The 16,155-nt window shown below is 59.6% G+C and overlaps 8 protein-coding genes across 8 annotated transcripts; 1 reads left to right on the top strand and 7 right to left on the bottom strand.

Annotated features, from left to right (window-relative positions):
• Positions 1-25: 25 nt before the first annotated feature.
• SDRG_07854 (hypothetical protein) lies at positions 26-1,346 on the bottom strand. The gene is made up of 6 exons (XM_008613710.1): positions 1,290-1,346; positions 1,044-1,249; positions 844-996; positions 680-795; positions 445-633; positions 26-392 (listed from the first exon to the last, which is right to left on the bottom strand). The coding sequence occupies exons 1-6, from the start codon at positions 1,307-1,309 to the stop codon at positions 204-206; spliced, it is 873 nt and encodes a 290-aa protein (XP_008611932.1). The 5' UTR covers positions 1,310-1,346; the 3' UTR covers positions 26-203.
• Positions 1,347-1,734: 388 nt separating this feature from the next.
• SDRG_07853 (hypothetical protein) lies at positions 1,735-3,659 on the bottom strand. Its single transcript, XM_008613709.1, has 4 exons — positions 3,438-3,659; positions 2,621-3,381; positions 1,983-2,575; positions 1,735-1,936 (listed from the first exon to the last, which is right to left on the bottom strand). The coding sequence occupies exons 1-4, from the start codon at positions 3,513-3,515 to the stop codon at positions 1,773-1,775; spliced, it is 1,596 nt and encodes a 531-aa protein (XP_008611931.1). The 5' UTR covers positions 3,516-3,659; the 3' UTR covers positions 1,735-1,772.
• A 1,027-nt stretch (positions 3,660-4,686) lies between these two features.
• Positions 4,687-5,332, bottom strand: SDRG_07852 (S25 ribosomal protein). Its single transcript, XM_008613708.1, has 2 exons — positions 5,232-5,332; positions 4,687-5,147 (listed from the first exon to the last, which is right to left on the bottom strand). The coding sequence occupies exons 1-2, from the start codon at positions 5,232-5,234 to the stop codon at positions 4,818-4,820; spliced, it is 333 nt and encodes a 110-aa protein (XP_008611930.1). The 5' UTR covers positions 5,235-5,332; the 3' UTR covers positions 4,687-4,817.
• Positions 5,333-5,734: 402 nt separating this feature from the next.
• Positions 5,735-7,201, bottom strand: SDRG_07851 (hypothetical protein). The gene is made up of 5 exons (XM_008613707.1): positions 7,102-7,201; positions 6,946-7,055; positions 6,790-6,896; positions 6,090-6,746; positions 5,735-6,043 (listed from the first exon to the last, which is right to left on the bottom strand). Exons 1-5 carry the CDS (start codon positions 7,182-7,184, stop codon positions 5,849-5,851), a joined length of 1,152 nt encoding a protein of 383 aa, XP_008611929.1. The 5' UTR covers positions 7,185-7,201; the 3' UTR covers positions 5,735-5,848.
• An 83-nt stretch (positions 7,202-7,284) lies between these two features.
• On the bottom strand, positions 7,285-9,708 carry SDRG_07850 (hypothetical protein; the record flags this gene model as incomplete). The annotated part of the gene is made up of 14 exons (XM_008613706.1): positions 7,285-7,618; positions 7,668-7,873; positions 7,922-8,005; positions 8,063-8,146; positions 8,189-8,248; positions 8,294-8,362; positions 8,408-8,783; positions 8,834-8,937; positions 8,987-9,077; positions 9,127-9,206; positions 9,254-9,331; positions 9,374-9,451; positions 9,494-9,619; positions 9,667-9,708. The coding sequence occupies 14 exons, from the start codon at positions 9,706-9,708 to the stop codon at positions 7,285-7,287; spliced, it is 1,812 nt and encodes a 603-aa protein (XP_008611928.1).
• Positions 9,709-9,824: 116 nt separating this feature from the next.
• Positions 9,825-10,976, bottom strand: SDRG_07849 (hypothetical protein; the record flags this gene model as incomplete). The annotated part of the gene is made up of 2 exons (XM_008613705.1): positions 9,825-10,470; positions 10,518-10,976. The coding sequence occupies 2 exons, from the start codon at positions 10,974-10,976 to the stop codon at positions 9,865-9,867; spliced, it is 1,065 nt and encodes a 354-aa protein (XP_008611927.1). The 3' UTR covers positions 9,825-9,864.
• Positions 10,977-11,343: 367 nt separating this feature from the next.
• SDRG_07848 (hypothetical protein) lies at positions 11,344-14,762 on the top strand (the record flags this gene model as incomplete). Its single annotated transcript, XM_008613704.1, has 9 exons — positions 11,344-11,759; positions 11,812-11,910; positions 11,957-12,258; positions 12,317-12,523; positions 12,573-13,171; positions 13,222-13,539; positions 13,587-13,967; positions 14,016-14,462; positions 14,511-14,762. 9 exons carry the CDS (start codon positions 11,344-11,346, stop codon positions 14,760-14,762), a joined length of 3,021 nt encoding a protein of 1,006 aa, XP_008611926.1.
• Positions 14,763-14,801: 39 nt separating this feature from the next.
• Positions 14,802-16,123, bottom strand: SDRG_07847 (mannose-1-phosphate guanylyltransferase). Its single transcript, XM_008613703.1, has 5 exons — positions 15,547-16,123; positions 15,386-15,493; positions 15,245-15,343; positions 15,125-15,203; positions 14,802-15,077 (listed from the first exon to the last, which is right to left on the bottom strand). Exons 1-5 carry the CDS (start codon positions 16,108-16,110, stop codon positions 14,839-14,841), a joined length of 1,089 nt encoding a protein of 362 aa, XP_008611925.1. The 5' UTR covers positions 16,111-16,123; the 3' UTR covers positions 14,802-14,838.
• Between the last annotated feature and the right edge of the window lie 32 nt (positions 16,124-16,155).

The raw sequence follows: 16,155 nt of genomic DNA, 5'->3' as shown, positions 1-16,155 counted from the left end.
GTCCGTTTGTATAGCAGCGTATCGTAGCAAGCTCTTCCTATATTTAGTCTCGATAGATGATGATGATCCTCCTTCGTTCCTTCTTGACGCGGACGCATAGCGACCAGCCGGCGAGGAATATGGATCCTGCCTTAGGTACTGCCACGTCATCAACACGATATCACTTCAGCGACAAACAGCTGCAGAGACTCGATTCATCGTGCTTAGAGATGCATGAGCATCGAGCTCTCTTGGTCGTCCGAGTCGTCGACCGCATGCGACATCATGATGCGCGATGGCATGCGAGTCGGCTGCATCCACGTCAGCCCATCGTCGGCGCCGACGGCGGGTACGGGCAAGAACCACGTCGCTCGGTGCGTGCCAAAGACCGACCACCAGTTCTCAACAAACGTCTAGCATCAAGACGCCGCATGAGTCGACGCCAACAAAGTACATGGGACCTACAGGGAGTCGGTACGGGCTACGCATGCCATAGACGTTCATCTCGAGTGTTGTGAGGCCGCGCAGAATGAGAAAGGTATGGAAGCCCGTAAAGATGAGCAGCGAGAGCGTCACGCTGCCGGCCATGACGAAGCCGAGAAGCGCTGTCATCGGCATCTCCACCGTCGTGTGGTTGATGGCGCGCTCAAAGGCCTACATGCGTCGTCGTCGGCCACTCGTGCGCAACTAGGAAGCGTACCGGGAACATGGTGATGAGGATCATGCCGCAACCGAGCGCGCCGTAGATGACAAAGAGGTAAAAGTACTTGTAGTTGGCGAGCCCGACGCAGTTGCCGACCCACGGACAATGGTGGTCTGCGAGGGATCTGAGTGTCTTTGCCCGGTACGTCGAGCAGGACGTACCCATCTTCATGACGCACATGCGGCAGACGCTGCAGTGGTGCGCGCGCACGGGCTTGGGCTTATTGCAGGCGCGGCACACGGGCATCACAAGACCGCACTCGATGGCCTCCTGGCGCAGCTTCTCGGCCATGACGTCGTTGACAAAGCCCGGATCTATCGATTCCATATAGGCGTCGTCGAGATAAGGACCGATGACGGACCTGTCGTGACGACGCGGTAGTACGAGATGACGGTGAGGCCCACGAGCACGTTGAAGACGATAAACTGGAGCGCGAGGCCGAGCGGCTCGTCCGAACCGGCCGCGAGCTTGGCGCGGATGTGGTACTCGACAAAGACATAGTACTCGAGCGAGATAAGCAGCGCGACGAGCGATACCGGGATCCAGCTCACGGCGCGGATGAGGCGGCTACAAGCGCGGTCAAGCGACGCCCGCCCACGGCCCGTACCTCTTGTTCTGGAAGAGCATCGGGGCAAAAACCCGTTGGCAATGTGGCCGACGCGAGCAAATCGAGTTTGAGAGGTTTTAGAAAGGCAAACTCAAGTGCAAGAAGCCAGCAGGTTTGCGCTTTGCGGCCGCCACGTCAGTGAAGGGCGAAGCAAGCTGTCGCTTGCATGGGCAGAGGAGGGTAGAGAGGCCTTTTGGTATGGCGCTAGCTATCGACGATGATGGCAGCAGCACTGCGAGCAGCTTGTAAATGATATCTCAAGCTCAACACATACGTTGTGAACTCGAGCATTCTTGAAGTTTGGTTTTCAGCGAGCAAGTCCTGCTCCGCCGCCGTTGGCTACTGTAGTCTATAGAGGTTGGGTCGCAGTAGTCGTACCTACGTCGCGCGACGCCTGTGTGGCTAAACGTACTGGTACATGCAAGATCTGTGCCAACGACGAGAAGATTCTTGACAAGATGTGCATAAGATTATCGGAGCTTATTAGAGTGCGTCCGACTCCCACTTTTGAATGTTGGACCACGTGACGTAGAAGAAGGTGAGGAAGCCGATGATGACGACGCTCACGTCGAGGATCTTGGAGAAGATCGAGACGTCCGGGAACAGCTTGAGGTAGAAGAGCGGCGGGTAGATAAAGCTCAGCGGCACTACGACAGAGATGAGTCTACCATGCAGAGGCAAGCGTCGACGTACCGCAGCAGAAGGCACCGACGATCGACACGAAGAGGTCGAGTCGGTCCTGGCCAAAGTAAGCGATCATGACCGTCATGGTGACAATGAGCGCGCGGATCAAGTTCTTTTGCGCCTTGAGGCCCGAGTCGCGGCGCGGCAGAAGGAGCATGTCTTCAATGATCTTGACGGCGGGGAAGAGGAAGAGCGGGTACGAGAGCAGTTGCGCGATCGAGTACCCGGCCTGGACCGAGATCGTCCAGCCGTTGCGGGGGAGGCTTGACATGACCAACGGCTCGATCGAGTCGCCGATCGCAATGTAGTTGACACTCGCAAAGAACGAGTAAAACACAAAGAGGCCCAGCACGGTCGCCAGAATCAGCGGCAAAAAGTGCTTTTGGTGCTCCTTGGCGAGCGACGCTTGGGTTGGGATGATGAGCCCAATGCCCTCAAACGTAAAGACTGCCGTGCCGACAAACACAGAGTAGTCTTGCGGGTTGAAGTACTCGACGCGCTGCGGCCCGACCTCGGCGAGCGACGAGAAGCTGCAGCCCAGAATGTACGCGACACCGTACAGGATGAACGCATCGGCCACCAAGTTGGAGACGGAAAAGTAGCTAGATCAGATCTCAGAGACCAAGACCAAGAGGAAGGAGAGATACCTAATGTAGCGGATCCACGAGAGCGGAATGTAAATGACGGTCTGGAGCATGATGAGCGCGCCGACCGAGATGTTGGCGCCAAAGTACGCGAGCACTTCGGTCATGTTTTGGGCCACAAAGATAATGTACGAGCAGCAAAAGCCGGCTTGCATGAGGATGATCGAGATCTGCACAAAGCGGTGGCCCCAGATGCCGTAGGCGATCTCGCCAATGTGACCGTACGTGCCGCCGTACGCTGCGCGGCACTGGAGGAGGCGGTAGATCGCAAAGAGCGTGAGCGCAGCCACAAAGAAAAGCAGCGCCGGCGCAAACAAGATACCGCCAGCCTTGAAGCCTTGCGGCAAGAAGAGCACACCCGTGCCGACAAAGGCCTTGAGAAGCGCGAGGAAGGCTTGGCCGAGCGTCGTCTCCTTCGCAGGTACGAACGACTTGCTCGACGGCGGGCGCGCAAGCGGCGTGAGCTCCGTGTACCCGAGCGACTGCGAGCTGCGCCACCCGAGCGCAGACGCCGGCGTGTTGAGAAGGTTGCGAATGCGCTGGGACGCGTCGAGGCTGTCGTACTTGTCGTTGTCTTGCGACATCATGGACGAAATGAACGGGTTGTACACATTGTCGACCGCGTGGAGAATGCTGGCACGGACCTCGGGCGACACTTGGTGCGTGTGCTGGCTCGAGCGCAGGTGCGCCCGGCGAAACGCCAGCGGCTCGGAGATGTCAATGACCTTGGTTTCTTCGGCCGACGCGAGGAGGACGCTCGGCTCCTACACGAGAAAGCGAATGAGATTCCGTACTGCGTGGTGCCACGCGGCCGACGTACCGAGTTGGTGCGCTTGAGGAGCTCGAGCGAGCCCTCTGGCGGCGCGACGAGCTCGGACGTGGGCGACGTTGTTGCCATGACACTTGGCAAGGACGTGGCAAAAAGTAAACTGGTTGCTGCAGTTGAACTTGTGGCCGTGGCGTATTTTTTTGAAATCGGCCCGAAAAGCGTCGACGCAGCTGCGCGCACTGACTCTCGGCGCTTTTTCAGCCCATTCGAGTTCTTTTGCCTCGAAAACTTGTGAGAAAACGACACGTTTGCGACGCTCCAAAAACGACAGAGATTGCACACGCATAAAATAATTTTGACGTCGTGCTGAGGATCGGGATTGGCGCAAGCGCCAAGTACGCCATTCGGTAACGCCGGTGCGACACCCCGCGCGGCCGCCGACGGATCCCAGCTTTGGCCAACGAGGGCAGGGGCATGTAGGGCATCCTGGCATGCGGGCGATCATCTACTACCGATAGCCCATGCACGCGACAGCAGCCACGACCCATGCTCGGGCGAGCGCGTGGTCGAGTAGCTGCCCAGTTGTGACCAACTTGTTTGCAGTTGCGCAAGAGCAACTTTCGAACGAGGATTGGCACACGACACGGCGCGCGCCAGTGACGTCGCGGAGGCTATCGAGTCCAGCCAACCGCGAGATATGCCCCGAAGCTCCACGGACCTCCGTGGCAGTCTTCAGATTCGGACGACGCAACAAGCAACAAGCTACTCTTCGGACGCGGCCATGCTTGCGACGGTGGTTACACGGACGTAACTGGTGGTGCATAAAGGACGGCGCAAGTCTATGCAAAAAATTGTAGACCGATGTATGTGGGCAGTCCTTCGCTTCTAGAAGGTCCTGTCGAGACCCACGGCAGAGGATAAAGGTGTATATGTGCATGGCATCTCGAAGATTGCAACGTCGATAAGCCATGGGGTCGGAGAAGCACTGGGCTTTCGCCTCCTCCTGTCACTAGTAATCGCGTACGCTCGCAGGTCGACGCTACTTGTTGACTAGATTTCGTCACGTGGTGCGTCGTCGATGACGTACGCTCTGTCGTCTTTGTCGTGCGCACCCATTCGAGCTAGAATTGGCATGACTCATGTGCCGTGACGACGTTCATGGGCCTCTGGCCGCTTTGCATACGAAGCGCAGTGCTCGCGGGCAAATAGGAGCTGCGAGGACAGACTAAGATCTAGGCTCAGGTGGCGGATGTCCTGGTAGACAAGTTACGAAGGTGGTGGCGCAAGACAAAGGACAAGATAAGGGAAGAAGGCTCCTAATGCATTCAATTACCACTCTTTTGCAAGACGGCTATCGCGGCCCGGCGCGGTAGGTCGTCGTTGAAAGAGAGAGGGACCTCGGATAAGTTCGGGCAAAGTCAGCAACTACATTTATTCAGCGCTGATGGCGCGGGTGTAGATCAACTGGGCGCTGTGCTTGGAGACGACCTTGATGTCACCCTTGAGCTCGAGCTCACGGATCGTGGCACGGGCGAGGGCGGCGTTGACCTTGAGGCGTTCGACGATGGCCGACGCCGTGATCAACTTCATCTTAGGGATCTCCTTGCACATGCGCTCGTAGGCCTCCTGGTCGTAGAGGACCTTGTTCTGCGTCTTTTCGCGGGCCTTGCCCTTGGACCACTTCTTCTTGCCCTTGCCGCGCGAGCCAGCCAAGGCGGCGGCCATCTTCTGTTCCTTGGTCTTTTGCTGCGTCTTAGGCGGCTACATGGAGGAAGCGGCCATGAGCATCATCCTCATCGTCGCATGCGCCAAGGTCGTCTTCCTAGGAATCGGCCTGCGACGTACCATTGGTGCTGATTAGGTTCCCGAAAACTAAAACTGGAGGTTCTATTGAATCGGCCCGACTTGGACCTCACCACCAACCAGTCATCGGCCGCCAAGCCCGGAGGCCCATACACTTTTTAAAAGTATTTATGTTGCTTAGAAATATCAAGTACTTGTGATATATTTTTATACACGGCCGGTGATTGGCTTGTTCGCCAACTTCCCCTACTCCTTTGTTTAATGACTGGTTTGGAGGTACGCGATTTTACGACGCCTTTTTGACCAATCCGAACGTCGCAATAAGAACTGCCGCCAACTGCGATTGCACTGGCCGACGCCGAGGACGGGCCGCAGCCGCCGAGAAGACGGCCATGCAACTCGATCTAGAACTGCGTGGAAGATGCGTCCGCTTGTACGACATCGCAATGCCAGCGACAAGCGAAGCGCACACCATGGCATCGCGCTATGGCCTCCGACCGGCATATGATGGCATGGGCATTGGCTTGCTTAGGACTACGACATCATCATGGCGAGCAGCTTTGATGAAACGGATTATACAAGTACGCAGGCTAGTATCGGTGCTAGTTGCGGACGCAGTCCTGACGAGCGTTGGCGGATACACAGCTTCGATCTACGATCTACGATGGGCGGTGGAGGATGTCGGGTCGGGCAATCTCGACGCCGTCAACGACATGGTGGAGCATCGGCCACGTCGATGGAGCTTGGGTAAGCACCTCGAGCTGGCCATCCGCAAGCAATAGCACCGTGTCCTCCGACTTGGTGCCCGCAATGGACGGGTTCCACGCGAATGCGCGGAGTGGCGCCACGATCTCCTACACGCTTTTGTCCCAATCACACAGCAGAAAGAGGAGATGCTACGTGGTTGGACGCGTCGGCCTTCCACTCGCGGCTCTTGTAACCCGTGCCGCCGCCTTGGTGATGCAGCTTCCACTCGTTGGGGTAGCCGCTGGTCGCATATGCGCGCTGGATGGCGCGAAAGATGTCGCTGGCGATCGCATCAGGGCGCGTTGCCGCCAAAGCCGTCGCGTCCACATACGTGACGGCGTGGTGCCGCGCGCGCAGGTCCTCCGGCACCTCGGATGACACGCATACGATGCGCGTGAGGGAGCAGATGAGCCCGCCCCGACGTCCGCAGAGCACGAGCATGGCCTTCTCGCGCACGAGCTTCGTGGTTGGGAGCGGGTGTCGAATGTTGTCCAAGCGCTCGTCGGCAGCGACCAAGACCACGACGACGTCAATACCGTGCTCGAGCGCGCGCTGGTGGAGCTGTCCGGCAAGAGACCACTCCGACACGCCACGCCGCACCGAGTCGGCTACGTCCGTGACGACTTGGCTGCAGTGCCGCCCAAGGGCGCGGTAGCGCTTGATATCGAGTGGGGTTAGCGATTGGCGAAGCTGCGCGAGCCGCTTCTCCACCGCCGTATTGGTGTCGCGAAGAAACGTAGCGCCGGGACCGACGATCGCGGCAAGCACCGCCTCGGTCTCTCCCGGCTCGTACCACGGCTCGTCAAGCAGCTACCCGCGACGATAGCACGAGCTTGCTGTCACCACATCGTACCTCGATGGGTAGCCCCGCGAGCTCTTCGTGCAGCAAACGCTGGCCCTCAATGTTGTTGGTGAGCAAGAGCACGCGGGTAGCATTGACAAAGAGACTGCCGACGCCGCCTGCATGCATGGGCTACAGCACACTCGACACTACGACGATGATGCATACCTTCGCTGGCGAGGAGGATGTGGTTGCGCCCGCCGCCGCTGAGCCACGCAAAGTTGTGCGAAAGGCTCAGGAGGCAGCCGCTCACATCGAGGTTGCGCAGCAGCGCTCGCCTATCGTAGGGCCTCAGGCGTCTGTAGCAGCCTCTAGCCGTCGTACACGCGCTCGACCTTGAGGCCAAAGTCCTCGATGCGCTCACCAACGTCCACACCCTCGTCGTACGGTGCAGCGTACATGGCCATGCGGAAAGAAGATCGCGACAAAGATCGAATGGGCAAACATAAGCTTCGATATTCGCAACCAAATACCCATGTTGAGAGTCAGCTTATGACGTGGCATGCGCTACGAGAAGCGATTCTTCGTCGTCTTATTCGTCTTAGTTGTTGATGTTTGACGTGCCGCGAGGTTGCGCGTCGCTTGTTGCGATGCCGTCAAGATAGCTTGGACCTGCTGCTGTCGTGAGCTTTTGAAGGTCCTGCTGCTGATGGTGGCCCCTTTGACAGGCTCGAGGTCGTCGAGGGTTGTAATGACGGCCGTCTCGCGCTTCACGACGCGTTCGCCGGCCTGTTGCAGCGTCCTCTTGGGCTTGACGAGGTCGGTTTTGCGGCGCAACTTGCCGCGAAGGATCGGCGGCGCTTGCGAACCTTTTGTCGGGAGACCATTGCCGAGGAAGCTTCTACGCAAACGTCCATGTACCTACGCGTGCAACGGCCCGAAGCACGTACCGAGCGATGGTGCACGCCTGCTCCGTGTGTTTGTCGAGCGCAGTCATCGAATCAAACGCAGCACGCCCGCAGTACGGACACGAAATCGACGCTGCCGTCGGGACAGATGGACGCGCAGCATTAGGATCCTTCTCTTCGCGGGGCTCGTCACCGCACGTGGCTTCGTGCTGGTTGAACGCGAGCACATTGACGTACTTTTTGCAGCGCTACCACAACCGTGCGTCATACTTTAGCCGATGAAGAGCAAAGAGGACCTCGCACTGCTCAGTGCGACTCGAACACGATGCGTAGTGTTGCGCATACTTGTGGCGCGAAAACGACAAGGCGCAGAGATGGCACTAGGCGTGCATATGGTTCTGCATACTATATCTTGTCGACAGCACGTCGCCGCGTACCAAAGTGAGTGTGTGCGGGCACGCCGTCTCTTTGTGTTGCGGCATTGCATCGACCGGGACGTCGGCCCCGCATGCACAGCGTACCTACGCTCTCTCAGCTTTGCGAGTCGCTGAATAGATTCCAACCACAGCGTGCACAGCCTTGTGGTGCTCGTCCAGGCTCGACGAGGACCCGCAAAACAAGCACTGGATATATGTCCCAATGTAGCCTTTGCGAGCGCGACGACATACCTGCGGGCAGTGTACGTGGTCCTCGAGCTTGGCTTTGAGCACTTTTTCGTGGCAGATATCGCAGACAATCTGTCCACAATGTGCAACGTGTATGTAAACACGATATATATGTACCCGGTGGTACGCCACGTGTTGTTTGCAGCGAAGTTCGTGGAGCTCGGCGTTGGTGCGGGGCATCTCGCTCAGGCAAAAGCCGCAGGCGTACGGCGTTGTCAATGTTGCGCTCACTGTCGGCGCCACAGCATCCGGTAGCTCGGGCCGGAGCTCGACCGGCGTTGCCTCGAGCTGATATCCTTGGGTTTCAAAGGCCTTGACCGATTTGGTCGTGAGCGGGTTGGGCCCCGCCCCCGATTTTGTTTTCAGCTGCGCTGCTTGAAGCGACAGCGTCTTTTTGGCCGGCGTTGCGGCGACCACAGGCGGCGTATCGGGTACTTGCACGTAGCCACCGTCACCGAGGCGGCGTCCCAGCGACGAGCTGGGGCCCAGCGTCCTAGCACTTACATGGGACTTCCGCGGAGCGTCATATGCAGGATGTCGTACGCTTCCACTGTCTCTCGTCGCGGCGTGCCTTTGTTTGGTTGGCTGCATGGGCTCGTGTCTGGAAGCGGGGGTGTTGCCGACTTGGGTCGTCGCGGATCCATGTTCTACCCAATATCGTCATCCACACCGAAAGCCAAGCTGCAAAGTTTGTACTTCGGGGGCCTTGAAGTCGACTTCGAGATCCACGTCCCCAAAGAGGTGGATGACATCGCCAGGTTTGACGTGGACGACGTCGACAAAATACCTATACAAGCACCTACTACAGCAAGAAAGGTACACTATAGCTGTCGTACTTGTCGGCGCCATATTCAATCACGATCGTCTCGCCCACGCTCAGTACTGAGTACTTGCGCATCGCGGATTCGAGTAAAATCTAACCGGGTCCTTCACGCTAGCTCCAAGACGACGCACTCCTCGTACCTTGGGGCCGAGCGTTGCGGCCAAGTCCAAGAAGGCGCTGACGTGCGGCTGCAAGCGGCAGTAGACGCCCCGCGGGATCTACGCACACATGCTGAGCACGCGTGAGAAGGCTAGACGTACGTTGGTCGCGCTCTCGAGTTGGAGACGACCGCCTTCGTCACACAAGAGATTCTGCATCATCCAGTACGGAGCAAACATCTACACATGGCTCAACGCCGAGCACCGCGGCAATTTGCGTACTTGGCCGTCGGGCGCACTGAACTCGAGGACACTGCAGAACTGGCGGACGTTTGGCGCGGTCGTCGACGTGACTTGAAACACGAGGGGAAGCGGGATCTTGAGGAGCTGCAGGTCGCGCAGGACGGCCTACGTCGCCGCTTGCATCACAAGCATTTCCGCAGCGAGCTCCGTACGGAGGGTAGAATGACCTTGTCGCCAAACTCGAGGTCCGGCATGTCTAATACCTCCAACGTCAGGACCTCGCATCGGATGACGCGTCGCACCGAGGCAAGCGACCGAGTAGCATTCGAAGCGTCCACGGAATTGCGCCGACCGCGCCATAAGACTCAAACGATATTTATAGTACTTTGTCATCATCATCAACATAATGTCTAGCGCAGCTGCTTGAGCGTGCGGCTGCGAACGTCGGCGGCCCAGGCAAAGTAGCTCGGCAAATACCCGTCGAGCGCGGTCGCCGACGGGTGGGCAACCATAAACTCGTTAGCAATTGCGTGCACAGCCGTCTCAAACTTGTAGTGGCTCAGTAGGCGCGACGCTGCCTCGTGGTGCCCCGCACTCTCGACCAGTGCAATAAACGCTTCGATCGGGCGCCCGCCAGAGAGCACGCTCGTGTCAGGCGCAAAGCCCGGACACAGCACTTGCAAGCGCAGGTCCGAGAGACGCTGCGCTGCCTTTTCTGCTACGAGAGAGCTCGACGATGGCTTGCGACGCGGGTGGAGGCGCCGCGTCGGCTTGGTCGAGCCCTCGTCTGCGGTAAGGGCAACGACACTTGGAAAGTCGGTCTCGGTTTGGTTGCTCTTGCAGCTCGCCGGTGTACGTTTACGGCTCAATGGCAGTAGGGCCCGAACCGACGTCGTGAGAACGGCTGCGACAACGTTGTGGGCGAGGACGCGTGCCGCCTCGAGGGTCCATCGCTCCACTTGCTCTTGCCGCCGCTTCTCCGCTGGCGTGAGCGCCCGCGGCCGCGGCTCACAAACCTACAGCTCGTTGTGGCAACGCACATGGGCGGTATTGCATCTTGTACTTTGTAGTCACTAGCGGGGCTTTTGCTCCGCAGCTTGGCGTCAAACACACACCACTGCGACTTGTAAGGGTGCTGCCGCCGCGCTTCGGCGGCGTCGGCCAAGAGGATTGCAGGCGTAATGAGCTTTGTGAGCAGATCGCAGGCCATCGTCTGCGAGATGGTCGGATCCCGGACGCGTGTGATGCGAAACATGTTGAGCGACGCGCTCTCCTGGATGTTGCTCAAGCTCGCGAGGCGCGTGTGGAATGCGCGCAGGTTCGGCCGCATGCGCAGAAGCTTTCCGTCTTCATGTGCCACGAGCTCGTCGAGGACTTGTTGCTTTGAAAAATACGTCAGGTCGACCTGGTCGCCTGCGCGCGTCCGCCGAAGCCGCGCAAAGACCGAGCTAAGAAGGAGCAAGTCCATCACAAGGGCATCCCTCGGTGAGCGCCACTCGACGTACTCGACCTGCCGTCCCATGCAACGGAAATTTTATCGTAACGCCTCCAGGACCGTCGTCGAGGCGCCTGCCAGACGCGCGCCCTGCTTTGCGGGTCCATGGCACGGTGGCATAGACACAGGCTGTCGTAGCAGCCACGAGGCCCCTGCAGACCCTCCTTCGCAGGCGTCTACACTGAGCGGCTTGCGCTCGACCCGAATGTCTAGGCCCATGGGCGGCGCTCGGCCATGCGAGGCTTCCTCCTCGAGCGACCTGCAGCGGGATGTGTTGACAAGATTCATTTCGACCAATGGCATCACAACAAGTGGACGAAGCCACGGTACGGCGACATCGATTGGCCAAAATCACGACAAAATTGCCTGCATACTCCTCGGCAAAGACAGGAAGATGTCGGTCCTGAAGGAAGTCAACGGCCCCGCCACGACGGCGTGGTGCCCCATCAAGCGCCCGCGAGATGCAGTCCTTGCGATGGGCTCGCTGCGCGAAGGCAAGCATGAGCTTGCGCTCTACTCGATGAACATGGCGGTCCCGAGCCGGGCCATGGAGCGCCTCGGCAGCGTCGCCACGACGTCGCGGTTCCTCTCCGTCTCATGGGCTGACGTGCTCAAGCACCGCGCATCCTGCTCGCTTGGTGTCATTGCCGGTGGGATGGAAGACGGGACCGTGTGTCTCTGGAGCGCCAACAAGGTCTTGCACAGCGACGAGACGCTGCTCGGGTCGGTCACCAAGCACAAGGGCGCGGTCAACGCGGTGCAGTTCAACCCGCGGCCTGATAGCTCCCACTTGATTGCCTCGGGCGGCGCGTACGTCGCCTTCTTCCACGACTGCATCGATCGCTCATATATACGTGCGTAGGGACGGCGAGATGTACATTACGTCGCTCGCCAAGCTCGAGAAGCCCATGATCTTTGCGCCTGGCCCGTCCATCGCGCAGGCAGGCCACGAGATCACGACGTAATCGACCGATACCCTGTGCGTGATGCGAAACGGTGCATTCTAGGGTGGCCTGGAATACGCAAGCTGCGTTCATCGTCGCGTCCGGCTCGCAGTCGGGGACGACGACCATCTGGGACTTGAAGCAAAAGCAGCCGTGGTGCCAGCTCCACGACCCGTACGGCGCGCCGGCGTCGGTCATTGCGTGGAGCCCGCACGAAGGCCTCCAGCTCATCACGGCCTCCAACGATGACGCGCATCCCGTCGTGCGGCTCTGGGATCTGCGAGGATCCAAGACGACGCCACTCGCCGAGTTTTACGAGCACCGTGCCGGCATCCTCTCGGCCGCGTGGAACCCCCATGACGCCGGTGCGTCATCCTCCTCTTCCAGGACCCATGGGGCTGATCCATGCAATAAATCCATTAGGATTCGTGCTATCGAGCGCCCGGGACAACCGGACGTTGGTGTGGGATCTGCACTCGAACCAGTTGGCACTTGAAGTCTACGACCAGCAAGCAGACGGCAGCTACTACAGCGGCGGGTACGAGCGCAGTCATGTGCAGTGGTCGCCGCTCTCGCCGGGTCTCTTCTCGGCCGCGACGCCAGAGAGCACGCAAGTGCTTGGTGTGCACAGTACGTACGCCATCGTGATGACAGTTGGATGCGATCCGGATGGCGATAGGTCTGGGCGCGCAGGCGTTGTATGCGCCCGAGTGGACGACGCAGCAGACGCAAGATGCAACACCCGAGGTCACCTCCAGCGTGGCCAACCCGCTCGCGCTCGTCGACGCAGCCGACGCGCTTGAGATCCGCGGCGTCGACGGCAAGGCGTTCTGCGACTACAAGATCGGCGCCGAGGACGAGAGCAGCGTCGAGTGGGGCTTTCTCAAGATCCTCTTTGCCGATGACGCGCGCAAGCAGCTGCTGTTGCACCTCGGGTTCGACGAAGACGAGATCGAGGCCGAGGCGACGCGCTTCATGGACAACAAAGCACCGAGTATCGGTAGCGGGGACCCGTCACTGCCGTCCGACCCGCTGCCCGTCTTTACGCGCGAGTCGGAAGAGATGGTCAAGCGCGCGCTCCTCGTCGGCAACTTTGAAGCTGCCGTCGAGTGCTGTCTCCGGCACAACCAACTCGCAAACGCGCTCTTACTGGCGACCTGCGGCGGGCCCGAGCTTTGGCACCGGACCCAAGAGGCGTTCTTCCAGCAGCAGCAGCGCCCGTTCATGAAGATCGTGGCCGCCATCATCAAGAATGAACTTGCGACGCTTGTCCACGAGGTGTGTACAGGTGGGTGTGTTTCGTGCGCTAAATCGTATACTCTTGCTAGTCGGATGTCGCCAAGTGGAAGGAGACGCTGGCCATCTTGAGTACCTACTCGAAAAGCGAAGAGTTCCCGAGCCTCTGCGACCAGCTTGCGCTGCGGCTCTATGACGCAGGCGACGTGGCCTCTGCGACGCTCTGCTTTATCTGTGCGATGAACATGGACCGCGCGATCGCTATTTGGGCGGACCGTGTGCATGCGCAGGACGACGCATCCAAGCCGCTCGCGATCTTGCACGCTGTCGAGAAGATTAGCGTCTTCAAGCAGGCGACGGGCCACGCGTCGGCGGCGGCGCTGCCTCTCTACAGCGAGTATGCGTCCTTGGTACGACCTCTCATGCACATGGATACCCCTCTCATGGACCTCTGCAGATGCTCTCGATTGGCCAACTCGACATTGCGGCCAAATACGGCAAGCACGACGCCGCGATCATGGAGCGTCTGCAACAAGGCTCCCAGCCGACGTACGCGCCGTCCTACCAGCAGCCGTATGTTGCGCAGCCGACGCCTCAGCCCCAGCCGACGCATCAGCCTCAGCCGCCGCTGGAGTATGCGCCATCCCCCGAGATGTACCAGGCACAGCAAGGCCACCAAGAGCACCAGGCACAGGAGTACGCCACACAGCAGGAGTATGTAGCACAGCACGACTTTCCGCCGCAGCCGACGCACGAACATGGGTTGACGCCACCTGCCCCCGACGCCTTCTTTGTGCAAGAAGACTTGTACCACGAGCCGGCGCACCAGCCGTACGAGGTAGGACATGCAAAGGATACCTCGCACTTGGTGACACCATCCACCTAGTCGTACGCTTCAGAGACGCCAGCGGCGGCCGAGTTTGCTTCGCACGACGAAGGACCACCCGTGAACGCGTACGAGCAGGAGCCTGTCGCGTACGAAGAAGCACCGGCGTTGCACATGGAGGCGCATGGGGAGCCGCCGCACTCGGAGCCAATCGGACAGGTGCACAAGGAGTCACCGGCGCAAGCGCACTCTGCGCCGCCGACGCACCTGCATGACGCGCCGATCGAAGACGCGCTGCACGTCGACACGGCGCCCAAGCCGTTGCTGCTCAACGCCGCGCGCACCAAGTCGCCCGCGGCGCCCAAGCCTGCGACGCCGATCGTCGCTGCCAACACGCCGCCGTACGTGACGTCGGTCGACTTGAGTGGCGTGCACGAAGACGACATGGTGGTTGTGACGGCTGTGAGCGGCCTCATTGGCGCTCTCGAGATGCAAAAGCTGCCGCCGGTATCTCGTGCTTTGATGAAGTTGGTGCTCATGCGACCAACTCGATAGATGGAAGGCCGGCAATTGGGTGAGATCAAGAAGGCGGCCGACGTGCTGTTTACCAAGCTCGGCCACGCCGCCGACTTGGGCGACGCCGTCCTCGACCTGATCCACGACCTCGCGGGCGGCCTCGCGGCGCGGGACATCAAGCACGCGCAGCAAGTGCACGTGCTTTTGACGAAGGACCACTGGGCCAAGCAAAAGGACTGGCTCAAAGGTCTCAAAGCCCTCATCCAGATCGCCATCAAGCGCATTCGGTAGTCTTTCCGTCTCGATAATCAACAAGAAGAAGAATCCCCGTGGCCACCAAAACACTTACACCCTATTAACGTTATAGCTACATGACGATCGTGCCGGGTTCCGGGATGTTGGTCGAGATGGCGCGGTGGGGCAGCACCATCCCGCCATTGATGAAGCGCTCGTCCTTGACCTGGACGTCCTCGCCGAGGACCGTCGTGCCCTCGAGGCGACACCAGCGCCCGATGGTCGAGCCCCACCCAATGATGCTATTGTGAATCCACGAGTTCGAGCGCACTGTCACGTCCCGCAGCAGCGTCGTTTGGCTCAATCGGACGCCTAATAGTACTTCTATAAGCTCTCTCGTCCAACGGCCGACCAAGCACCTTCTTCGACAACACAGCCCGCGCCAATGACCACGTCGGGGCCAATCAAGCAGCCGTCTCCGATGCTCGCGCTCGGGTCCTAACTTCAAGTGAGCGAATGACGCGCCGCTGCCAACGCACCACAAGGACGTGGCCAACAAAGTTGACGCCGGTCGTCAGCAGGTGGGGGCTCGTCGCACACAAGTGCTCGAGGTGTTTGCACATACCCGTCAAAAAGTCCTATTTAACAAGCAATAAGAACAGATCGTACTCGCCAAGTACCTTGGGCTGGCCCACGTCGGTCCAGTAGCCCGGGAGACGCATCGAGAAGAGGTTGCCTTCGGCGGCCATTTGGGGAAAGATCTCCGTCTCCATTGACGTCGGTCGTAGCTAATGGAGCATAATGCATCCTTACTGCGACGAGCACAAGACGCAAGTAGTACCTGGATTCGGTCGAGGATCTCGCGCTCGAAAATGTAGATGCCCGCGTTGATGATGTTGCCGACAAACTCGCGCGGCTTCTCGATGAAGCGGTCAACGCGCCCCGAGCCGTCTAAGTCAGTGAGCACGACGCCATAGTTGCTTGGCTCGTCGACCTGCGTGAGCAAGATCGTGCCCTCGGCGCCATGCGCGCGGTGAAACGACAGCGCATGCGCCAAGGCGGTAAAGTCGGCCATGATGTCGCTGTTGATGACAAAGAAGGGCTCATCGACCTCGAGGTGCGCGCGGGCCAGCGCGAGTGGCCCCGCCGTTCCCAGCGGCTCGGTCTCGTGCGAGCACGTGATCTTGATGCCGAGGTCGCGCGAGATGACGGCGAGCGCTGGCAGCATCGTCGCCGGCTGGTAGTTGATGGCGAGGATGACCTCGTCGACGCCGACGGCCGCGAGCGCTTCGATCTGGTGGCGCACGAGCGACTTGTTGCAAAAGTCGACGAGCGGCGTCGGCGTCGAGAGCGTGAGCGGGCGCAGGCGCGTGCCGAAGCCGCCGATGAGGATCAACCCTTTCATGCCAATTCGCAACTACCAAGAACGTTCGGATAAACCGAGCAGCAG

Source organism: Saprolegnia diclina (genome assembly GCF_000281045.1).
Source record: "Saprolegnia diclina VS20 unplaced genomic scaffold supercont1.23, whole genome shotgun sequence".
NCBI lineage: Eukaryota > Oomycota > Saprolegniomycetes > Saprolegniales > Saprolegniaceae > Saprolegnia > Saprolegnia diclina.
This window is presented reverse-complemented; position numbering and strand designations above follow the sequence as displayed.